Source organism: Gigantopelta aegis, chromosome 6 (genome assembly GCF_016097555.1).
Source record: "Gigantopelta aegis isolate Gae_Host chromosome 6, Gae_host_genome, whole genome shotgun sequence".
Lineage (NCBI taxonomy): Eukaryota > Metazoa > Mollusca > Gastropoda > Neomphalida > Peltospiridae > Gigantopelta > Gigantopelta aegis.
Genome location: NC_054704.1, coordinates 9,842,121 through 9,861,597, shown reverse-complemented (window position 1 = coordinate 9,861,597; position 19,477 = coordinate 9,842,121). Strand labels below are relative to the sequence as shown.

The window sequence follows — 19,477 nt, the reverse complement described above, 5'->3', positions numbered from 1 at the left end:
TATGCGTGGGAAGCAGAGATGGCAATCTAATTAAAATTAGCTCCACTATTACATGTGGATCTAACAGCAGCCCGTTGAAGCTCATGTCCAGTTGACCTTTCATTCAACCAATCAAAACTTTACTTGCAAAATCATACCAGTGATTTGAAAAGAAATTGAAAACATTCGGGATTATGCCGAGGGTATACGAAATGATTCGGGTGAATTACGAAGTATGCCGGAAACTAATTTCAATATAAAATTTCATATAAAATTCGTTTCAAAGCGAAACAAAACCACGTGCTGGTATAGCCATAAAATCTGTTTATACCAGTATACAATCCAGAGTTTATTACTGCACTTTTCCCCCTGTTTTTTTTCAATGTTGAAAAAGACCAACAAGTTCGCCTATTGCATAAATAGTCTCGCCCGATACTTTTAGAATTTGTATGCTCCCGAATAACGCTATAAAAGGCGAAGTGTAATTGGTCGATATTTAAATTATTATTTATAGATGTAATGTCACCTGGACATGGGAGTCCATGCAATGCTGTTAGATCTTCTGGTATATACCAGTAGAGCTAATTTTAATCAGACTGTAGAGATGGTAGCAAATTATGCATTCCTCCTATTTAAAAATACACTAGATTATAAAATAAATACTATTATGGTGTACAGTTACTTGTACCACGCTTTGGTGTCGTCCCTTTGATTTTGCCCGTGATATATCCCATAGTTAGACCAGAGGGACATACCGGTAGTAAGTGGGTTTTTTTTACTACGTCCGGATCTTATTACATACCCTATATATAGCCTATATTCAAAACTTGTGGCACCATGTTTCAACCATTTCTCAACCGAAATGGACACACAAACCAAAAATGTATAACTTACCATACTCACAAAATCCCGATTGAAGTACTTGAATCATTATTAACAAAATAAATCTTCAACGACAACCTTAAAAAATATCCCCGCCATATTAAAGTAAAGGGAAGCAACTCGCCGTGCACGTTAAGAAAAGTATTGACTTAACGTGCCCCGTGTACAGGGCCGTACCCTGACCAAAATCCATGGGGGGGGGGGGGGCACTAAATTTTATAAATAATTTTTAACATACTATAAAGATTAAACATTTCTATGCTATTACTGGAGATATAAAAAAAAGAAAAAAGGACAAGATTCTCGGGGGGGGGGGCAGCTGCCCCCCCCCCCTGCCCCCCGGAGGGTACGGCCCTGGTGTACTAGGGCGTGTCTAACCTAAATTTTAGTGTGTGTGTGTGTGTGTGTGTGTGTGTGTGTGAATAGATACGTGTGACTTCGCGTGTGTTTATAAGTGTACGTATGTAATACCCATACACTAAGGAAGTGTGCAATCGACTCATAGATTAGAAGTAAATACGGTGTCATTTTCCCGTGAACATGTTTTAATAAGACTTTTGTTTTTCAGAATACACGAAGATATGGCACAGTGGCGGATTACATTCTTACAAATCCTTGATATCTTTTTACCCAAAATTCAATGCTGGTGTATTTGTCACTGAAAACGGCCCAGGACCACGTCTACCTTTAAACGTGATAGTTCCTTATATATCAGACATTCTCATTGGTCAAAACACGTGGCTCAATTCCTCTACCGCCTGCAGCTTCCCACAACCCTGGACGGCTTCAGCGAATAAAAGCGACAACAGTGGTGATGTCACACATGACGTAATAAAGAATGCGCACAAGTATATTGGTTCCTATGGAAATCGGATGGTGGGAGATTTGACTGTGGACGAGGGAAAGAACGATAACTCTCTTATTTTGAAATTTGGACGAGTTGTTGGCATTATTAAACCTACATCAACAGGAAACAAGTTCCTTCTGGATACTACGGATGATTTTCGCTTGTTAACCCATTTTGGTAACAACACAAAGCTAATTTCAACAGAGTTTAAAGAGGAATCAAACGGCCAATTCCAAGCTATCGAAGTTTACACTATAACGTTTCGGAGAGATATACAGTTTTCGGATCCATTCCCACCAGACGAGACTGATGTCCCTTGTACCAGTTTGGCAGTACGTAAAATAAAGCCAGAACTGATTCTGTTACTGTTAACAATGGCGTCTATTGTAATGAGGAATATTAACTGAATTGTGGTTTTGTGGTGTGTTTCATTTTTTTTCTTATTTAAAAATCGTAAACAAAACTATTTTTAATTAATTATATTTTGCTATAAATGTTATATAATCTGTGAGTTGCGCGAAAGTCGGTTTGATGATAATAATAATAATAATGACAATAATAAACTGCAACATTTCCGCCATCCATACTGTAATTGGCATTCAACTGTACCTTGTTAGGCAGCATTCGAAAATTGTTAGGTAGCAGTATACAGTTAGCTTCATTATGTACCCGCGCCAAGAGTTCGCTTGATGGTTTTGCACTGATCTGTGTTTGAAGACAAATTATTTGGAATAGGAAGTAAATTGTTAAGCTTAGTGAAGGAGATATTTAACAAAAAAGTTTTTTTTTTTTTTTTTTGCCAGCCGTGCAAACGGTTTAGCTGTAATGAGGCTTGGTATTCATACACCGGGTTTCCCTTATGTCAAAAGTGGATCGCAATCAATTTTGGTAATTTGCAAACAAGCTGATTTTGTGAAAAATTGAATAGCTAAACTTTTATTCAAATGAGGTTTTTTGTAAAGTTTGATTAGCAATGTTTTCATAAATATATGTATGATATCCGCCAAATCTCGTTTCAGTGTGGTTTGTATGGGTGTGAACATTGTACAAATTGCACCCAAAAGCATGCAGTTTGGGCACAGTATAATGAACGTAACACAACCATTTAACTAAAAAATATTTAAAATGAGTCATCTATATAATTATGACCCTTTTTGTAATTTCCGTGAGGCTGAAAATACCTGTATCTTACTTTATTTTTAAGCCATAGGTGGGCGTTTAGGATGCCAGGAGCTGGCATGCATAAAACTCTGTTGAAGATTCACAAATAATTGTGGTCCTTTACGTTAAACTAGCGGCCACAACAGTTGCATCATAGCCATACTGGCTCACATTTTTGTAGGGGGCAGGCTAATTTTTGCCCGAATTAAACGAAAGTTCCGAATCTTAATGACCACATTTATGCATTTTAGCATTATTGCTATAGAGTTACAAATGAATCACTATGCATTTGTACATGGATTACAACTAATATTATGAGAAAAATGACGGAAATACATGTTGAAAAATGTTCAAGCCAGCTAATTTTTCACGAATGTTTCTATAGTTTTCGCCGAATTTGAGGAGTTTCTCCAAAACTAAGGGAGGGGACACACCTGCCACGCGTCTCGTCCTCTTATGGCTAACATTTATTACACAACATGAACAATTACCTTTACCACATTGCTGTTGAAATTTAAATTGAGACGTTACATGTCAGTTATGGAGGGCTATATACAACGTATCAGGGAATTAAGTTTGAAGGTGTTTTCTAGATAACTGAGACCCAAAAAGTAAAATTAGCTGGGGTGACCCTCGCAAACTTGCGCGTGTGACGAATTGGGCACAAGTTTCAAAATAACCGCCATTGGTACCCTGATTGTAATAAGGTATCGCACAAAGATGCCATCTGTCATTGAAATCCATATTAAAGTGCCCAACTTCAAATCAAGATTTTTAATAGAACGGGTTCTTGTTGGAGCTAACAACATATACCATTGTGAACATATATTATATAAGCATTTATTTTCATTTCAAATTAAGAATATTTTCGTTTCGGTTCTTTGCTGGATGTAGTACCGGTTCGAACAGGTGGGGCAGAAACCGATTCACACCAGTGCCTGTTCTCCTGTACACGCATATCCCAATATTACAAAACAACAGCGGAAAAATCCAACTAGTAAAATACAAATCGTTTTAATTCTTCCCCAATTACTATAAGTGAATATCTGAACCACAACAAATGTATAGTGATCCGTAATGTATGAACTCTCACCCGGACGTGAACTGGGTAATGAAACCTAAGTTTAAACAATATACAAATTATTGTTTCGTCAAACGTCACAAAAGGTAAGAATACATATTTGGCACCAGTGACAGTTTGAAAATATGAGTGTCACCAACATGTTCTTTTCTCAAAATGGTAGAACCATTCTTATTGTTTTATCTGAAACAGCATACACGTGTTTCATGCTTCAAACATACCCGCTTCCCCCGAGATTATGCCACCCGCCATCATCTGCCCCGGATTGGGCCCGTGGCTTCCCAGATACCGAACCCTGGGACGGACATGCTGGAAACCTTCGTGGTATATGTTAAAGTATACCGCATCGCACCCGCCACCTCAGATATCATTTCTACAGACCCGAGCTGAGATCTTTGGTCTAGAGAATGAGAGAAGAAACTCGATGGTACCACTTAGGTTGTCCCTGCTAATGCGCACCACGAGGACGTTTATTTAGCACATTCCACAATCATTGACATATAACAGTCGTGGATCAATGGTTCACAAAGATCGACGTAGGCGGATAAGGTTGAACATAAATTGGACATTCAGTGACTCAATCACAATATAACAGTGTCTTTAATCCACCACACATTTTCTTGATTAATAATAACATTTATCCTATAACTTCCCCATGATAGCAATGCCATAAACTCATGTGATAATTATATGGTATTAAACGAGCTTCCATTTCGTATCATGTTTATGTCCCAAGTGAAATAATTTTCAATTGTCACGAGCTTTATTTTACGAGGGACATAAACATGATACTAAATGGTAGCGAGTTTAATATCTATTTATTTCCCATAATCGATTTTAATTTATTTCACTCAGCTCGTTTCGTTGACATTCATATAAGGTTGTAGTGCGCCAATCGATGACGTTATCGTGTGACGTTGAAGTGCTACGTCCCAATTGGCGTTCTAGTGGGACGTATCACTTTGATATGTACCAAGACATTTTTAACCATATGGGTAACAATTTAGTGTATCAACACAGTTTATGGTATGAGAGAGAGAGAGAGAGAGAGAGAGAGAGAGAGAGAGAGAGAGAGAGAGAGAGAGAGAGAGAGAGAAGGGGGAGGGGGTAGGTAGGTAGGTAGGTAGGTAGGTTGGGTGTCATACTGATTTTATGAAACTAGTGTCAGGATTATTGTATTACCCGAGTGAGAGCGAGGGTAATACATGTATCCTGACACGAGTTTCGTAACATCAATACGATTCACACGCGAGTGTAATAATTTCTTTATTGTCCACATTATCCAAAATAGTGTTTTCATAAATAACAAGCTAGGACAATGTGAACACTTTTCGAACGTAACTAAAGATAAACGACGAAACGACATCAATGACGTCATTTTGATAAGCGCGTTTACACTGGGGAAGCCACATAAAGTTATGACGTCGCTTCACACAATTCGTTGTGCACGTGAAATCATTATGACACACTTGGGTTATACTGGTTATATTTCCCTGAATATCTTGAATTATGTGGATAATATATATAATAAGACATTTCTGAATTATTTTTTTTTTAAATCAGTGAAATATCCATTGCGTTATTATATGCCTCTCAGTATAGGTAAATATTCAGTAATAATATGTCATTGACTTTTATTTAAATAATTTAATTTCATTTTAATTAAAAATCCACGACCTTGACAATGAGCACCACGGAATAGAACATCACACCCATGATGATGGCCGCAACTGCAAAGTTTCTGGCCGCCTCTCCATTGCGCTGGGCTTGATAGAAATCAAACTCCTGAGCTGCAGCGCGAGACTAAAAAACAACACAATATTAAAGAAGTTAGTAATGATGGTACAGACATAATTTGTTTATGAACAGAACATAACAGTTTATTTTTACTCTGGTCGTTCAGCAACACAATGTACATGACTTAAGCTGGGTAACACAATATATTTGCAATGAACAAAATACGTTTTAGCTAATTAAAAATGGATAGAAATCTAGTATGAAAATATATTATATATAACATGTAGACATTGGCTAAATGTTCGATTAATTAACGTGTATGGAATGGTGTCATTATTCGCTGTAACAACAATTGCATGGCAGTTTAAGAATATTAAGAATATTTAAGGATATTATAGATATTGGTAATGATGGTACAGACAGTTCTTGTTTGGATATTATAGAAGTTATGGATGATGGTACAGACAGTTCTTGCTTGGAATATTATAGAAGTTAGTAATAATGGTACAGACAATTCTTGTTTGGAATATTATAGAAGACAGTAATGATAGTACAGGCAGTTCTTGTTGGAATATTATAGAAGATAGTAATGATGGTACAGACAGTTCTTCTTTAAATATTATAGAAGTTAGTAATAATGGTACAGACAGTTCTTGTTTGGAATATTATAGAAGTTAGTAATGATGGTACAGACAGTTCTTGTTTGGATATTATAGAAGTTAGTAATGATGGTACAGACAGTTCTTGTTTGGATATTAAAGAAGTTAGTAATAATGGTACAGTCAGTTCCTGTTTGGATATTATAGACGTTAGTAATGATGGTACAGACAGTTCCTGTTTGGATATTATAGAAGTTAGTAATGATGGTACAGACAGTTCCTGTTTGGATATTATAGAAGTTAGTAATGATGGTACAGACAGTTCCTGTTTGGCTATTATAGACGTTAGTAATGATGGTACAGACAGTTCTTGTTTGGATATTATAGAAGTTAGTAATGATGGTACAGTCAGTTCCTGTTTGGATATTATAGACGTTAGTAATGATGGTACAGACAGTTCCTGTTTGGACATTATAGAAGTTAGTAATGATGGCACAGACAGTTCCCGTTTGGATATTATAGAAGTTAGTAATGATGGTACAGACAGTTCCCGTTTGGATATTATCGACGTTAGTAATGATGGTACAGACAGTTCTTGTTTGGATATTATAGACGTTAGTAATGATGGTACAGACAGTTCTTGTTTGGATATTATAGAAGTTAGTAATGATGGTACAGTCAGTTCTTGTTTGGATATTATAGACGTTAGTAATGATGGTACAGACAGTTCCTGTTTGGATATTATAGAAGTTAGTAATGATGGTACAGACAGGTCCTGTTTGGATATTATAGAAGTTAGTAATGATGGTACAGACAGTTCTTGTTTGGATATTATAGAAGTTAGTAATGATGGTACAGACAGGTCCTGTTTGGATATAATAGAAGTTAGTAATGATGGTACAGACAGGTCTTGTTAGACTATTATAGAAGTTAGTAATGATGGTACGGACAGTTCTTGTTTGGATATTATAGAAGATAGTAATGATGGTACAGACAGTTCTTGTTTGGATATTATAGAAGTTAGTAATGATGGTAAGACAGTTCTTGTTTGGATATTAAAGAAGTTAGTAATGATGGTACGCAGTTCTTGTTTGGATATCATAGAAGTTAGTAATGATAGTACAGACAGTTCTTGTTTGGAATATTATAGAAGATAGTAATGATAGTACAGACTGTTCTTGTTTGGGTAGTATAGAAATTAGTAATGATGGTACAGACAGTTCTTGTTTGGAATATTATAGAAGTTAGTAATGATGGTACAGACAGTTCTTGTTAGCATATTATAGAAGTTAGTAATAATGGTACAGACAGTTCTTGTTTGGATTTTATAGAAGTTATGGATGGTGGTACAGATAGTTCTTGTTTGGATATTATAGAATTTATGGATGATGGTACAGACAGTTCTTGTTTGGATATTATAGAAGTTAGTAATAATGGTACAGACAGTTCCTGTTTGGAATATTATAGAAGTTATGGATGATGGTACAGACAGTTCTTGTTTGGAGTATTATAGAAGTTACTAATAATTGTACAGACAGTTCTTTTTGGAATACTAGTATGATAGAAGTTAGTGATGATGGTACAGACAATTCGTGCTTGGAATGTTAAAGAAGTTAGTAATAGTGGTGTCGTTCGAGTTGTTCAAAGAATTAACGTTTTTCGCGACTATCGTAGTGTTGTCGTAGTGAACACATAATCATATGATAAAATGTTTACGATTCCTTCATGTTATAAAGTCCAGTTCAGGAGAGTTGCTTACTGGTAAACGTAAATGTACGACATATCTAACTGCCTTTTAGAGGGTATGGCTCGAGACTAGACCTTTGATGGTCACAAAGGCGACGTGTGTAAAAGAATAAATAAAATACTTGACAGACTAAATTCCATAACAGGAGTTGCGTACGTTAGTCGATGCCATCAGAGCACATATTGCCAAAGGCCAACAGAATAAGCACGCTGCCACGGACAGAAACAAATAGTCTTTGGGTGCGGCTGTTGGAACCATCTGAAAGATAATCAATGAAGCAATGATTAGGAATACAATATTGGGTATCGGCTGTTTGATATCGCAGGCAAATGGATGAAAAGAATAATGATCAAAATCGATACGAACAACCCATGAATCATATTATCAATATGAAAACGAAACTAAAACAAAACATTTTTCCGTAACCAAACGAAACAAAACAAGAACCGAAATAAAACAACAATATAAGTCACACCCTATCCTTCCCCCCAACAACAACAAAAAACACCAAACAAACAGAAATTCTCGCAATACAACTAACAACAAAACTCACAAACAGAGAACCCTCACCCCCAAAACTCCCCAAAAGCAAAACCAAAAAGCCACAACCAAACATGCACTCACACGCACACATGCAGGCACACACACACACACACACACACACACACACACACACACACACACACACACACACACACACATTATTATTGTTTCCTTTTTAAAAATATTACATTATTAATTATTATTATTATTATTATTATTATTATTATTATTGTTGTCATTATTATTATTATTATTATTATTATTATTATTATCCTATATAAAAATAAAGAAAATCATTATCCCTCGCAAAACAAAAGGAAAAAAACCCCGCAACAAAAACACCCTCCCTCCACCCCCCACCCCCCCGCCCCCCAAAACCCCCCAAGCAAATCAAGATTAGCATTGAACTATCCACACAATTTTAAGCATTTTGAAACACTAAACACTATACTTGTATTCATTATGACAGATGCTTAAAGGGACATTCCTGAGTTTGCTGCATTGTAAGATGTTTCCGACTAATACAATATTTCTACGATTAAACTTACATATTAAATATATTTTCTTGTTTAGAATATCAGTGTTTGTATAGTCAATGTGTTTCTGGTCATATCAATATTTGTAAGAAGCCCAAACTGGATTTAGTCTTCAAATAATTTCATACGTACGATAAAAGAGGTTTTAGGAAATAAAATGAAATTTAACCTAGTACAAATATTAGAACGGTCAGAAACACGTTTAATATACAGACACTAATATGATATGCAGAAAAATATATTTGATTTGTAATTACAATCGTTAAAAAGTCTCGGTTAGTCGATAACATCTTAAAAATTGCAGCAAACTCAGGAATGTCCCTTTAAAGAAACAACATAACACTGAACTATCAACACGATTTATCAAAGATTAAACATTTTAAAATAATGTACGTGTTCAATAGACGTGTATAGATTATCACATATGCGTACAGACACAATTACAGAATGTTTAAAGGGATACCGAATATTGTACGTTGTACTGGAAAACCACGGGTAACTAACACAACTGAAGCCACACGACCACATACAAATTGAAACTCGTATCCCTGCACAAAACAGAGTTGAAGAGGTGATCTGACAATACCGTGCCGATATGCTCCAACAAACAATTTAAACCGATTAACTATGATGTGGCCCAGGCAATTGGATTTCTAGCCAATAGTGGATGAGTGAACCTGCAAAATAAGGATCACTAGAGCACATTGATTTATTAATCATGGGCTATTGGATATCAAACATTTGGTAATTATGACATATAGAGGAAACCCGCCACATTTTTCATTACTAGCAAGGGATCGTTTATATTCACCATCCCACAGACAGGATGGCATATACCACGGCCTTTGATATACCGATCGTTGTGCACTGGCTGGAAAAAGAAAGAGCACAATGGACCCACCGACGGAGATCGATCCTAGAGCGACCGCGCATCAGGCGAACTCTTTACCACAGGGCTACGTCCCGCCCCCAAAATAAGCATCATAGCATTGGTGTGGAATGATGGTTTTAACACGACATTGGTGTGGAATGACGGTTTTAACACGACATTGGTGTGGAATGATGGTTTTAACACGACATTGGTGTGGAATGATGGTTTTAACACGACATTAGTGTGGAATGATGGTTTTAACATGATGGTTTTAACACGACATTGGTGTGGAATGATGGTTTTAACACGACATTGGTGTGGAATGATGGTTTTAACACGACACTGGTGTGGAATGATGGTTTTAACACGACATTGGTGTGGAATGATGGTTTTAACACGACATTGGTGTGAAATGATGGTTTTAACACGATATTTCACTATTTATGCAAACATCAACACTTACGTCTGTGGGTGATTCATAAATTTGTACTTGATGTCCCGTGCGTAGATGATAATCATCTGCCGTGGGTGGCTCGTATCCTGGTGGGGATGATCCATAATCTAGTGGGGGTGATCCATTTTCCGGTGTGGATCCTTGCTTGTCTTTTGGTATATCTGCGTCCGTGTATGGAGGCGGCTGCAAGGTTGAATGTTAATTGTTAAGTAAAGGTAATAGATGTACAAATTTATACTGAACTCAAAAGAAACACATTATTATTATTATTATTAATTATTATTATTATTATTATTATTATTATTATTTTATTTAATTAACTGTGTTTTTTTAAAAGAAGAACTAACACAGACTGATATTCAGGAGGATGACATGTCGAATCACCGTTTAGCCTTTTACAGAACTGGGCCCCGTTCCACGAAGCCATCTTAGCCCTAAGATTACCTTAGGCGCATAGCTACCCTATGCACTTAAGTTGATCTTAGGGCTATGATCGGTTCGTGGAACGGGGCCCTGGGCGATTGTAATGAAGTAAACCTTTTTTTACGTATACACTAATCACAACAATGATATGCATTTTGTTTGGTGTTTAGTATATAATTGTATCACTGCTGTAAGCACGAATACCCGAAGGTGTAGACTATCTTATTAATTACCAAGGGAGGGCTGTTCGAGTAGACAATAAAAGCAAGTAGTTACGTATTTGTATCTTTCCTTTCTTTTCACAATACTCATTTAAAGTGGCTCATAAGACGATAAGACGATTGGTGTTGCCAATTAATTTTCTACAGATGAGGGCCTTGTAGGTTAGCTATTGTCCTGGAATGATGGTGTAGCGTGCACCACCTGGGATGATGGTGTAGCGTGGACCACCTGGGATGATGGCGTAGCGTGCACCACCTGGGATGATGGCGTAGCGTGCACCACCTGGGATGATGGTGTAGCGTGCACCACCTGGGATGATGGCGTAGCGTGCACCACCTGGGATGATGGCGTAGCGTGCACCACCTGGGATGATGGTGTAGCGTACACCACCTAGGATGATGGTGTACGTGCACCACCTGGGATGATGGTGTAGCGTGCACCACCTGGGATCATAGTGTAGCGTACACCACCTAGGATGATGGAATAGCGTACACCACCTGGGATGATAGTGTAGCTTGTACCACCTGGGATGATGGTGTAGCGTAGATCACCTGGGATGATGGTGTAGCGTACACCACATGGGATGATGATATTGCGTACACCACCTGGGATGGTTTTAATCTGTGTCACCTGGGATGACGAGTTTAATTGGGTGTTGTGTTACATGTAAAGAAGGTATCACAATGAGTGAAAAATGACTTACATCCTCTGACGGAGTCGGCTTTTCTGAAAAAACAAATACATGTCGATTATGAATATTAAATGACTAGCATTCATTTTCACAAACTTAATTATTAATGAAGGTTTTGTTTACCGAATTATTCAATGTTAAATGGTTATTTATTTATTGTAGCATAACCTATAGTATCCTGTTTGTTGTAGGGTGACGTTAATTAATTAATTAATTCGTATTTTGGGTAGCATCATGACATTGTCCAATAGAATAATATACGTTGGTATGCAATCATATTTTCTTTACAACCTTAGCGCTGTGATGCTAAGAGAGTTAGTGGCGGTAGTGGTGGTGGTGTTGGTTATGTTGATGATGGTGGTGGTGTTGGTGGTGGTGGTGATGATGACAATGGTGCACGAGGTCCATGCCACATACGGTGTGGGTGACCCCCTCTATGTGGTTGCCCCCAATATAAAATCCTGGCTACACCAATATGCATTTAATAACGGTGAGGAGGGGTGGGGTCATTAAAAATAAACATGACACAGAAATATATATATATATATATATATATATATATATATATATATATATATATATATATATATATATAATATGTATACTCTTCAAAAAAAGTAGGGGAACCTGAAATATTAAAACATACGTTTTGACCACAGACATCCTAATAAAGAATGTTCAGGTCTGTTTATCAACACACCGAAACACATTCCATAGTTTGCACATGCAACACACAGTTACCCCGTACACGTGCGTGGGATGCCATTCTCGATGTTGACAATTTCCAGGAAGGTCGATTAATCACTGTGAAACATTATTTCAGTCAATCGTTTTCATTCTGTTGATCATACAGTTGTTATTGTTTTGTTTTTAGTCATTTTTATTGTTTGAATTTGCGATTTACGGATAAAAAACCGGTCAACTTTCAAATTTCACTTCTGACCCCAATCGTCCTTCAAGATCTTTGGTGGACATAAAACCTACTGTAATAATGAACTACCGGTTGTAATGTTTGCCCAAATAATTCACTATTATCATATAACCATTCCCCACAGCTAATATACCTTACTATTTTGGCAATTGTGAATTCTTATTAGAGTTCCCCTACTGTTTTTAATTTTTGAAGAGTATATAGTTATAAAGGGTACTTTAAACTAAAAAGGATACTTGAAATTCGGGCTTTTGTTTTCGTTTTTGTTTTCGTTTTCTTTTAGGTGGGGAGGTGGGAGGTACTGCCTCCATGACATTCCTAGGTACAGCTCTGATTGGGGAGTGTTAAAGACACACACTGCTAAAGTTCATTAAAAGGGGTTCGTCCAAGGGCTGGATGTCTAAGTATGATTTTGGTATGATGACTACATTGATATTTGGATGTTAGTATTTGATTCGTGCTGTTTTGTCGTTTCTCACTTCTTCAAGTGCTCTCTTTAGTGTATGTACTAATACACAACATAATATTATTGCCTACAGCCAAAACAAAATATTTATATGGTAGCAACATAGTGATATCTGTAAATGATAAAGTTATTTCTAAGATTTGAACTGAATGCTATAGCCAGTTTCCACTCAGCAGTTTTGGAGGATAATAGTGTTCTGTTATAGTGGTTCATAGTGTGTGCATCAAAATAGACAATATTTTAGAAACTACTTCTTTTTGTTATTTCGTTAGCACGCCACGTACTATGACGTACACGATAGCGAATGGCGAATTTGCAGGCAAGCGCAGGAGGGGTGGGGCAGAGACGACTTTTAGCTGTAGAATGCAGGAAATTGCATTTCATGACATTTAGTTTTGAATATTTTACGGAGAAGCATACCCCGAACCCTCTAGAAACAATTCTTTGTGCCCTCTGTCTCAGTCAGCCCCCTCCCCCAACGTCTACTTGCTTCCGCTGTGCCTGTTTGGTTGTTATGGGGAGGTGGAGATCCAGATCGACAGGTTTTGTTTGGTTGTTATGAGGAGGGTGGAGATCCGGATCGACAGGTTTTGTTTGGTTGTTATGGGGAGGGTGGAGATCCGGATCGACAGGTTTTGTTTGGTTGTTATGGGGAGGTGGAGATCCAGATCGACCGGTTTTGTTTGGTTGTTATGGGGAGGGTGCAGATCCGGATCGACAGGTTTTGTTTGGTTGTTATGGAGAGGGTGGAGATCCGGATCGACAGGTTTTGTTTGGTTGTTATGGGGAGGGTGGAGATCCGGATCGACAGGTTTTGTTTAGTTGTTATGGAGAGGGTGGAGATCCGGATCGACAGGTTTTGTTTGGTTGTTATGGGGAGGGTGGAGATCCGGATCGACAGGTTTTGTTTGGTTGTTATGGGGAGGGTGGAGATCCGGATCGACAGGTTTTGTTTGGTTGTTATGGAGAAGGTGGAGATCCGGATCGACAGGTTTTGTTTGGTTGTTATGAGGAGGGTGGAGATCCGGATCGACAGGTTTTGTTTGGTTGTTATGGGGAGGGTGGAGATCCGGATCGACAGGTTTTGTTCGGTTGTTATAAGGAGGATGGAGATCCGGATCGACAGGTTTTGTTTGGTTGTTATGGGGAGGGTGGAGATCGGGATCGACAGGTTTTGTTTGGTTGTTATGGAGAGGGTGGAGATCGGGATCGACAGGTTTTGTTTGGTTGTTATGAGGAGGGTGGAGATCCGGATCGACAGGTTTTGTTTGGTTGTTATGAGGAGGGTGGAGATCCGGATCGACAGGTTTTGTTTGGTTGTTATGGAGAAGGTGGAGATCCGGATCGACAGGTTTTGTTTGGTTGTTATGGAGAGGGTGGAGATCCGGATCGACAGGTTTTGTTTAGTTGTTATGGAGAGGGCGGAGATCCGGATCGACAGGTTTTGTTTGGTTGTTATGGGGAGGGCGGAGATCCGGATCGACAGGTTTTGTTTGGTTGTTATGGGGAGTGTGGAGATCCGGATCGACAGGTTTTGTTTGGTTGTTATGGGGAGTGTGGAGATCGGGATCGACAGGTTTTGTTTGCTTGTTATGGGGAGGGCGGAGATCGGGATCGACAGGTTTTGTTTGGTTGTTATGGAGAAGGCGGAGATCGGGATCGACAGGTTTTGTTTGGTTGTTATGGGGAGGGTGGAGATCCGGATCGACAGGTTTTGTTTGGTTGTTATGGGGAGGGCGGAGATCCGGATCGACAGGTTTTGTTTGGTTGTTATGGGGAGGGCGGAGATCGGGATCGACAGGTTTTGTTTGGTTGTTATGGAGAGGGCGGAGATCGGGATCGACAGGTTTTGTTTGGTTGTTATGGAGAAGGCGGAGATCGGGATCGACAGGTTTTGTTTGGTTGTTATGGGGAGGGTGGAGATCCGGATCGACAGGTTTTGTTTGGTTGTTATGGGGAGGGCGGAGATCCGGATCGACAGGTTTTGTTTGGTTGTTATGGGGAGGGCGGAGATCGGGATCGACAGGTTTTGTTTGGTTGTTATGGAGAGGGCGGAGATCGGGATCGACAGGTTTTGTTTGGTTGTTATGGAGAGGGCGGAGATCGGGATCGACAGGTTTTGTTTGGTTGTTATGGAGAGGGCGGAGATCGGGATCGACAGGTTTTGTTTGGTTGTTATGGGGAGGGCGGAGATCCGGATCGACAGGTTTTGTTTGGTTGTTATGGGGAGGGCGGAGATCCGGATCGACAGGTTTTGTTTGGTTGTTATGGAGAGGGTGGAGATCCGGATCGACAGGTTTTGTTTGGTTGTTATGGAGAGGGTGGAGATCCGGATCGACAGGTTTTGTTTGGTTGTTATGGGGAGGGCGGAGATCCGGATCGACAGGTTTTGTTTGGTTGTTATGGAGAGGGCGGAGATCCGGATCGACAGGTTTTGTTTGGTTGTTATGGAGAGGGCGGAGATCGGGATCGACAGATTTTACCCACATTTTGTGCAAACAGAAATCTTGACGAAACCATTACAATAACACAGATTCCACTTACTGGATGATTATATGGAGGATAATAAACGAGTTACCAGTTATTATTAAATATATGTCCTGAGTGAAATTATATTTGAGTTGTCACGAGCTTTAGCGAGTGACAAGTGAAAATTATTTCACGAGGGACATAAATTTGATAATAACTGGTACCGAGTATATTATTCTATTAATTACCCAGCTATTTTTTGTAAAACAAAATTTTAAAGCCTTTATAATAAATGTCATGGGAATAAATTGTTTTCAGTGTTGAAGAGTTAATAAATGCATTGAACGTTATATGCTTGATGGGAAGGGAGAACCCATATTTTAATCAAATAACAATACTGTATGGAATGTCCAGTAATACATTTTCTGTGAACTTATATACCCTTCTATACTTGTATTTCATGTAGTTTACACAATGCTACAACAACACGTGCAACCATATATTATACTGTGAAAATAATGTGATTGGCCATTGACTTGATATGTACGAGCAATGTTATTGTATTTTGGACATTCAGGGCCGTGTCTAGGGGATGGGCAAGTGGTGGAACCCCCGAAAAGGTCTGAATAGCTTTTTGGTTTACAAAATTGCTTTGCGCATTACAAAAGTACACCTCCCCCAACAAGCACCACCATAAATACTATGTAAATATATAATTTATAAAATAAAATAAAATTCAAATAAATAATGTATTGGCAAAATGTATTCAATACACTGCATATACATGGAATGGTTACATGTATTTTTACGTATATGTTTAAAGACAAGGTTAGACAAAGCTGGTACACGTTTTACATTCCAAAACATTCATAACCTTGATTCAATGAAACAAGCTATACTGGCCTTCGCGTAGCCTCGTATCCTAATCTTTTGTTATGCAAATAGCCTTAGTTATTTATAGGAAAACGAACCTGTATTAAAAACATACAGAGGTTCTAAACAATTGAAAAGGACTATACTATCAGGTTTATTAAACTTAAAGTGCATGTTAATTTCGAGAGGCAGGTGTTTGGCCTCGTGGGCTTAACGCGTTGTACTTGTTTACAGTGTACAAGTTCTGTCAGTAGTGGGTTCGAATCACTGACCGTAAAACTACTGTCACACCTTGTTGGATAGCGTTAACGGACGTCCGACGGAGCGAAATAAAATTATCCGGTGGTGAAAGTCGTCTCTGTTGCTGCTCGAGGCCCTTCGAACGGAAGAACATCCGATATTTCGCGGATAAAACACACAATGACCGCACAATCACCTGACAAGTACAGGACAATTACCGGCCACGGTAACGGACATTACCGTACGAGTAATCGACAAGATCCGGTCAAAACGAAAGCGGAATGCATGATATACTGACAAAACGTTCTTCGAACGTATTTGTACAGGTCACGTGACGGACAAAACGGGTATAAATAGTCCGGTGAATTGAACACTGCACCCGGAGGAAGCTGGACAAAAGAATACCGGCCTCCTCCATCCATCCCCCAAAATCCATGCTGCTGGTAGGACTTCTGTGGCACTTGCAATCGGAAGAGAAAAACAAAACAACCACGACACCAACGGCAAACCTCAAGCACCAACAACCGCCTTCGCCTAGTGCGATATATACACAATTGCTCGAGTCTCCCTTGGGTTGTCATGCCACGATCAGAAGAGATCAAGCCCTTTCTAAGGGCCTTACGGGCAACCTAGGGAGACACCCCAGCATCAACGAGGTCTTAATAACGAGCTACTCTCGTCCTACTAAAATCAAAACCTATATGTAGCTCTCTACCTTTCACATTTGAACGACTATCAAAATTGAGCCAAATTTCCTTCATTAAAATACACACCAATTATCTTTGGCTTAATCCTACGGGACATTCCAAATTACATAGCACCGTATCACCTCCCGCCTGTTACCAACCTCGATTGGACTGCTGGTGCTCCCTTGCACCTGCCAGTGCAGGCGGTCCCTTCTTCATCCCCCTCCCCTCCTTTTCTGTCCTGGACAGGCGTGCGCTACAACAGTTTGTTCTGAATGTGCACGTCAACTCCTTTAGCATTGGTATTAACACAGGGCACACATATCATCAGGCTCCAGTTGGCTCAACACCTCTCTCTAAGATGACCATGGGGAAGTCCGGGAAGGCTGGGAAGGGCAAGCCCAAGGCACAGAGGAAGGCTTCCAGGTCCCCAATCAATGTGCTCTAGTGGTGTCGTTAAACAAAACAAACTTTTTAACTATTCATATTAGCATTACTGCCAAACGGCAAACGAAGTACTATGTATGTTTACATGGATTACAACTAATATTGGTTCCAGGCAAGCGAGTCACGTCCACCGGACATCAACGAATGCGAACTGACAAGTACAGGACGAGGAACACACGAGTTCCGAACAAAACACATGCCCAGCGCACAACAACTGTACAACCGGCGGACGCCTTTGCCCGGTGGAGTCCATTCCAAGTTTTGTGCATGCACAAAACTTTTCGCCGGATTGAACGGACCTCGCCGGACCTTGCCTGACAAGCAACGCATTCGCCGAACGACAAACGGACAGGAAACGCATGTGAACGGAGAAGAATGGATTGAAAATTTTGCTCTCCGTCGGACGTCAGTTAACACTATCCGGCAAGGTGTGACAGTAGCTTAACGCATAAAAAATTCAAATTGTATTGTTTCGCAGGTGTTGATTCTTAATAAAATAATCTACATCTAGAATAGTAGTGTGACGTCACAGATATAGATTAATTATTGTGCATTTGAGTATACTCTACGGCATGGTACCATGGCTTGCGGGGATGGCCGAATGTATCCGAAACGAGTACATATTGAATGACAATACAGATGATAATATATACTAAATAATGTAGTCTGTCTAATATTACCAACCTGCAGATGGATTCGGTTCCATTTGATATGCCAATACCTCACGTCATCCGATCGCGTCATTATGCAACAGGTCATTCTACGTCATAGGTGTTCAAAACCTATGACGTCAATGATAAAGATAAGATCATCTTTATTGCATATAAACCTTACAAATATTATATTTCACTCTAATGATGTTTATCATGAAACATTTATATTATGATGTGATGATATTCATCTTCAAACAGATTCCATAGGCTACATAATCGTAATAATAAATGGTATGGAAAAAAAAAAAAAAAAAAAAAAAAAAATGTCGCGTTCACACTGGCATTCTCAGTCCGGGCCAAATTTGGTCCAACCCAAAACATTAATTCACGCTCGGCCAAAATGTAACCATGGCCAAATGTTTCAGGGTAAACGCTCTTCGGTTCCAGGCCCGAGCCAAATCGTAACCACAAGGCTATTCTGTCTGGAAGTCAACTCATCCATAAAATAACAATTCGACTACCAAAAGAGCATCAGTTTTATAAAAAATTCAATAGGAAGCATCCTCCAATGCACTACACAGTACACAGTTTGTTTCAGTACGTCATAGTTTCACTTTAACCTAGATAAATTATTTACGTCATATTTTTCAGCTACGTCATTTTAAAATAAGCGCCTCCGTGCTACCACCCCCACTCACACCCCACGCCACTGCTTGTTACCTACTAATTACGCATTACCATTTGCCATACAAATCACTTAAAACTGGCAAAATGCAAGGGAATTAAAATTTATTTTATAATATAGATAAATTTCAAAAGTTAGAAATTTACTGACTTGGTACCGCAAACTTTATCAAAGAAGTATTTGAACCTCTTTCTCCGGGATTGTGTAAAAGGTAACTTAAGTTTCAAAGGCCACACATGAACCTAAACAAGGTT

General features: G+C 38.9%; 2 protein-coding genes across 2 annotated transcripts in view; one reads left to right on the top strand and one right to left on the bottom strand.

Moving 5' to 3' along the window:
• Positions 1-2,716, top strand: part of LOC121374360 — a 30,019-nt gene extending 27,303 nt beyond the window's left edge. The window contains exon 11 of the mRNA XM_041501463.1: positions 1,430-2,716. Coding sequence (XP_041357397.1) covers positions 1,430-2,115 — 686 coding nt within the window. The 3' untranslated portion in view covers positions 2,116-2,716. The remainder of the gene's footprint in view (positions 1-1,429) is intronic.
• A 2,866-nt stretch (positions 2,717-5,582) lies between these two features.
• LOC121376560 lies at positions 5,583-18,827 on the bottom strand. Its single transcript, XM_041504473.1, has 5 exons — positions 18,570-18,827; positions 11,786-11,808; positions 10,447-10,620; positions 8,190-8,291; positions 5,583-5,753 (listed from the first exon to the last, which is right to left on the bottom strand). Exons 1-5 carry the CDS (start codon positions 18,589-18,591, stop codon positions 5,613-5,615), a joined length of 462 nt encoding a protein of 153 aa, XP_041360407.1. The 5' UTR covers positions 18,592-18,827; the 3' UTR covers positions 5,583-5,612.
• Between the last annotated feature and the right edge of the window lie 650 nt (positions 18,828-19,477).

Coding starts and splice junctions, on each gene's coding strand:
- LOC121376560 (XM_041504473.1), bottom strand. CDS start 18,591: ATGGAACCGAATCCATCTGCAG. Junction 10,621..11,785: donor AGCCGACTCCGTCAGAGGAT/GTAAGTCATTTT, acceptor TCAACCTTGCAG/CCGCCTCCATACACGGACGC. Junction 5,754..8,189: donor CTCTGATGGCATCGACTAAC/GTACGCAACTCC, acceptor GTTGTTTTTTAG/TCTCGCGCTGCAGCTCAGGA.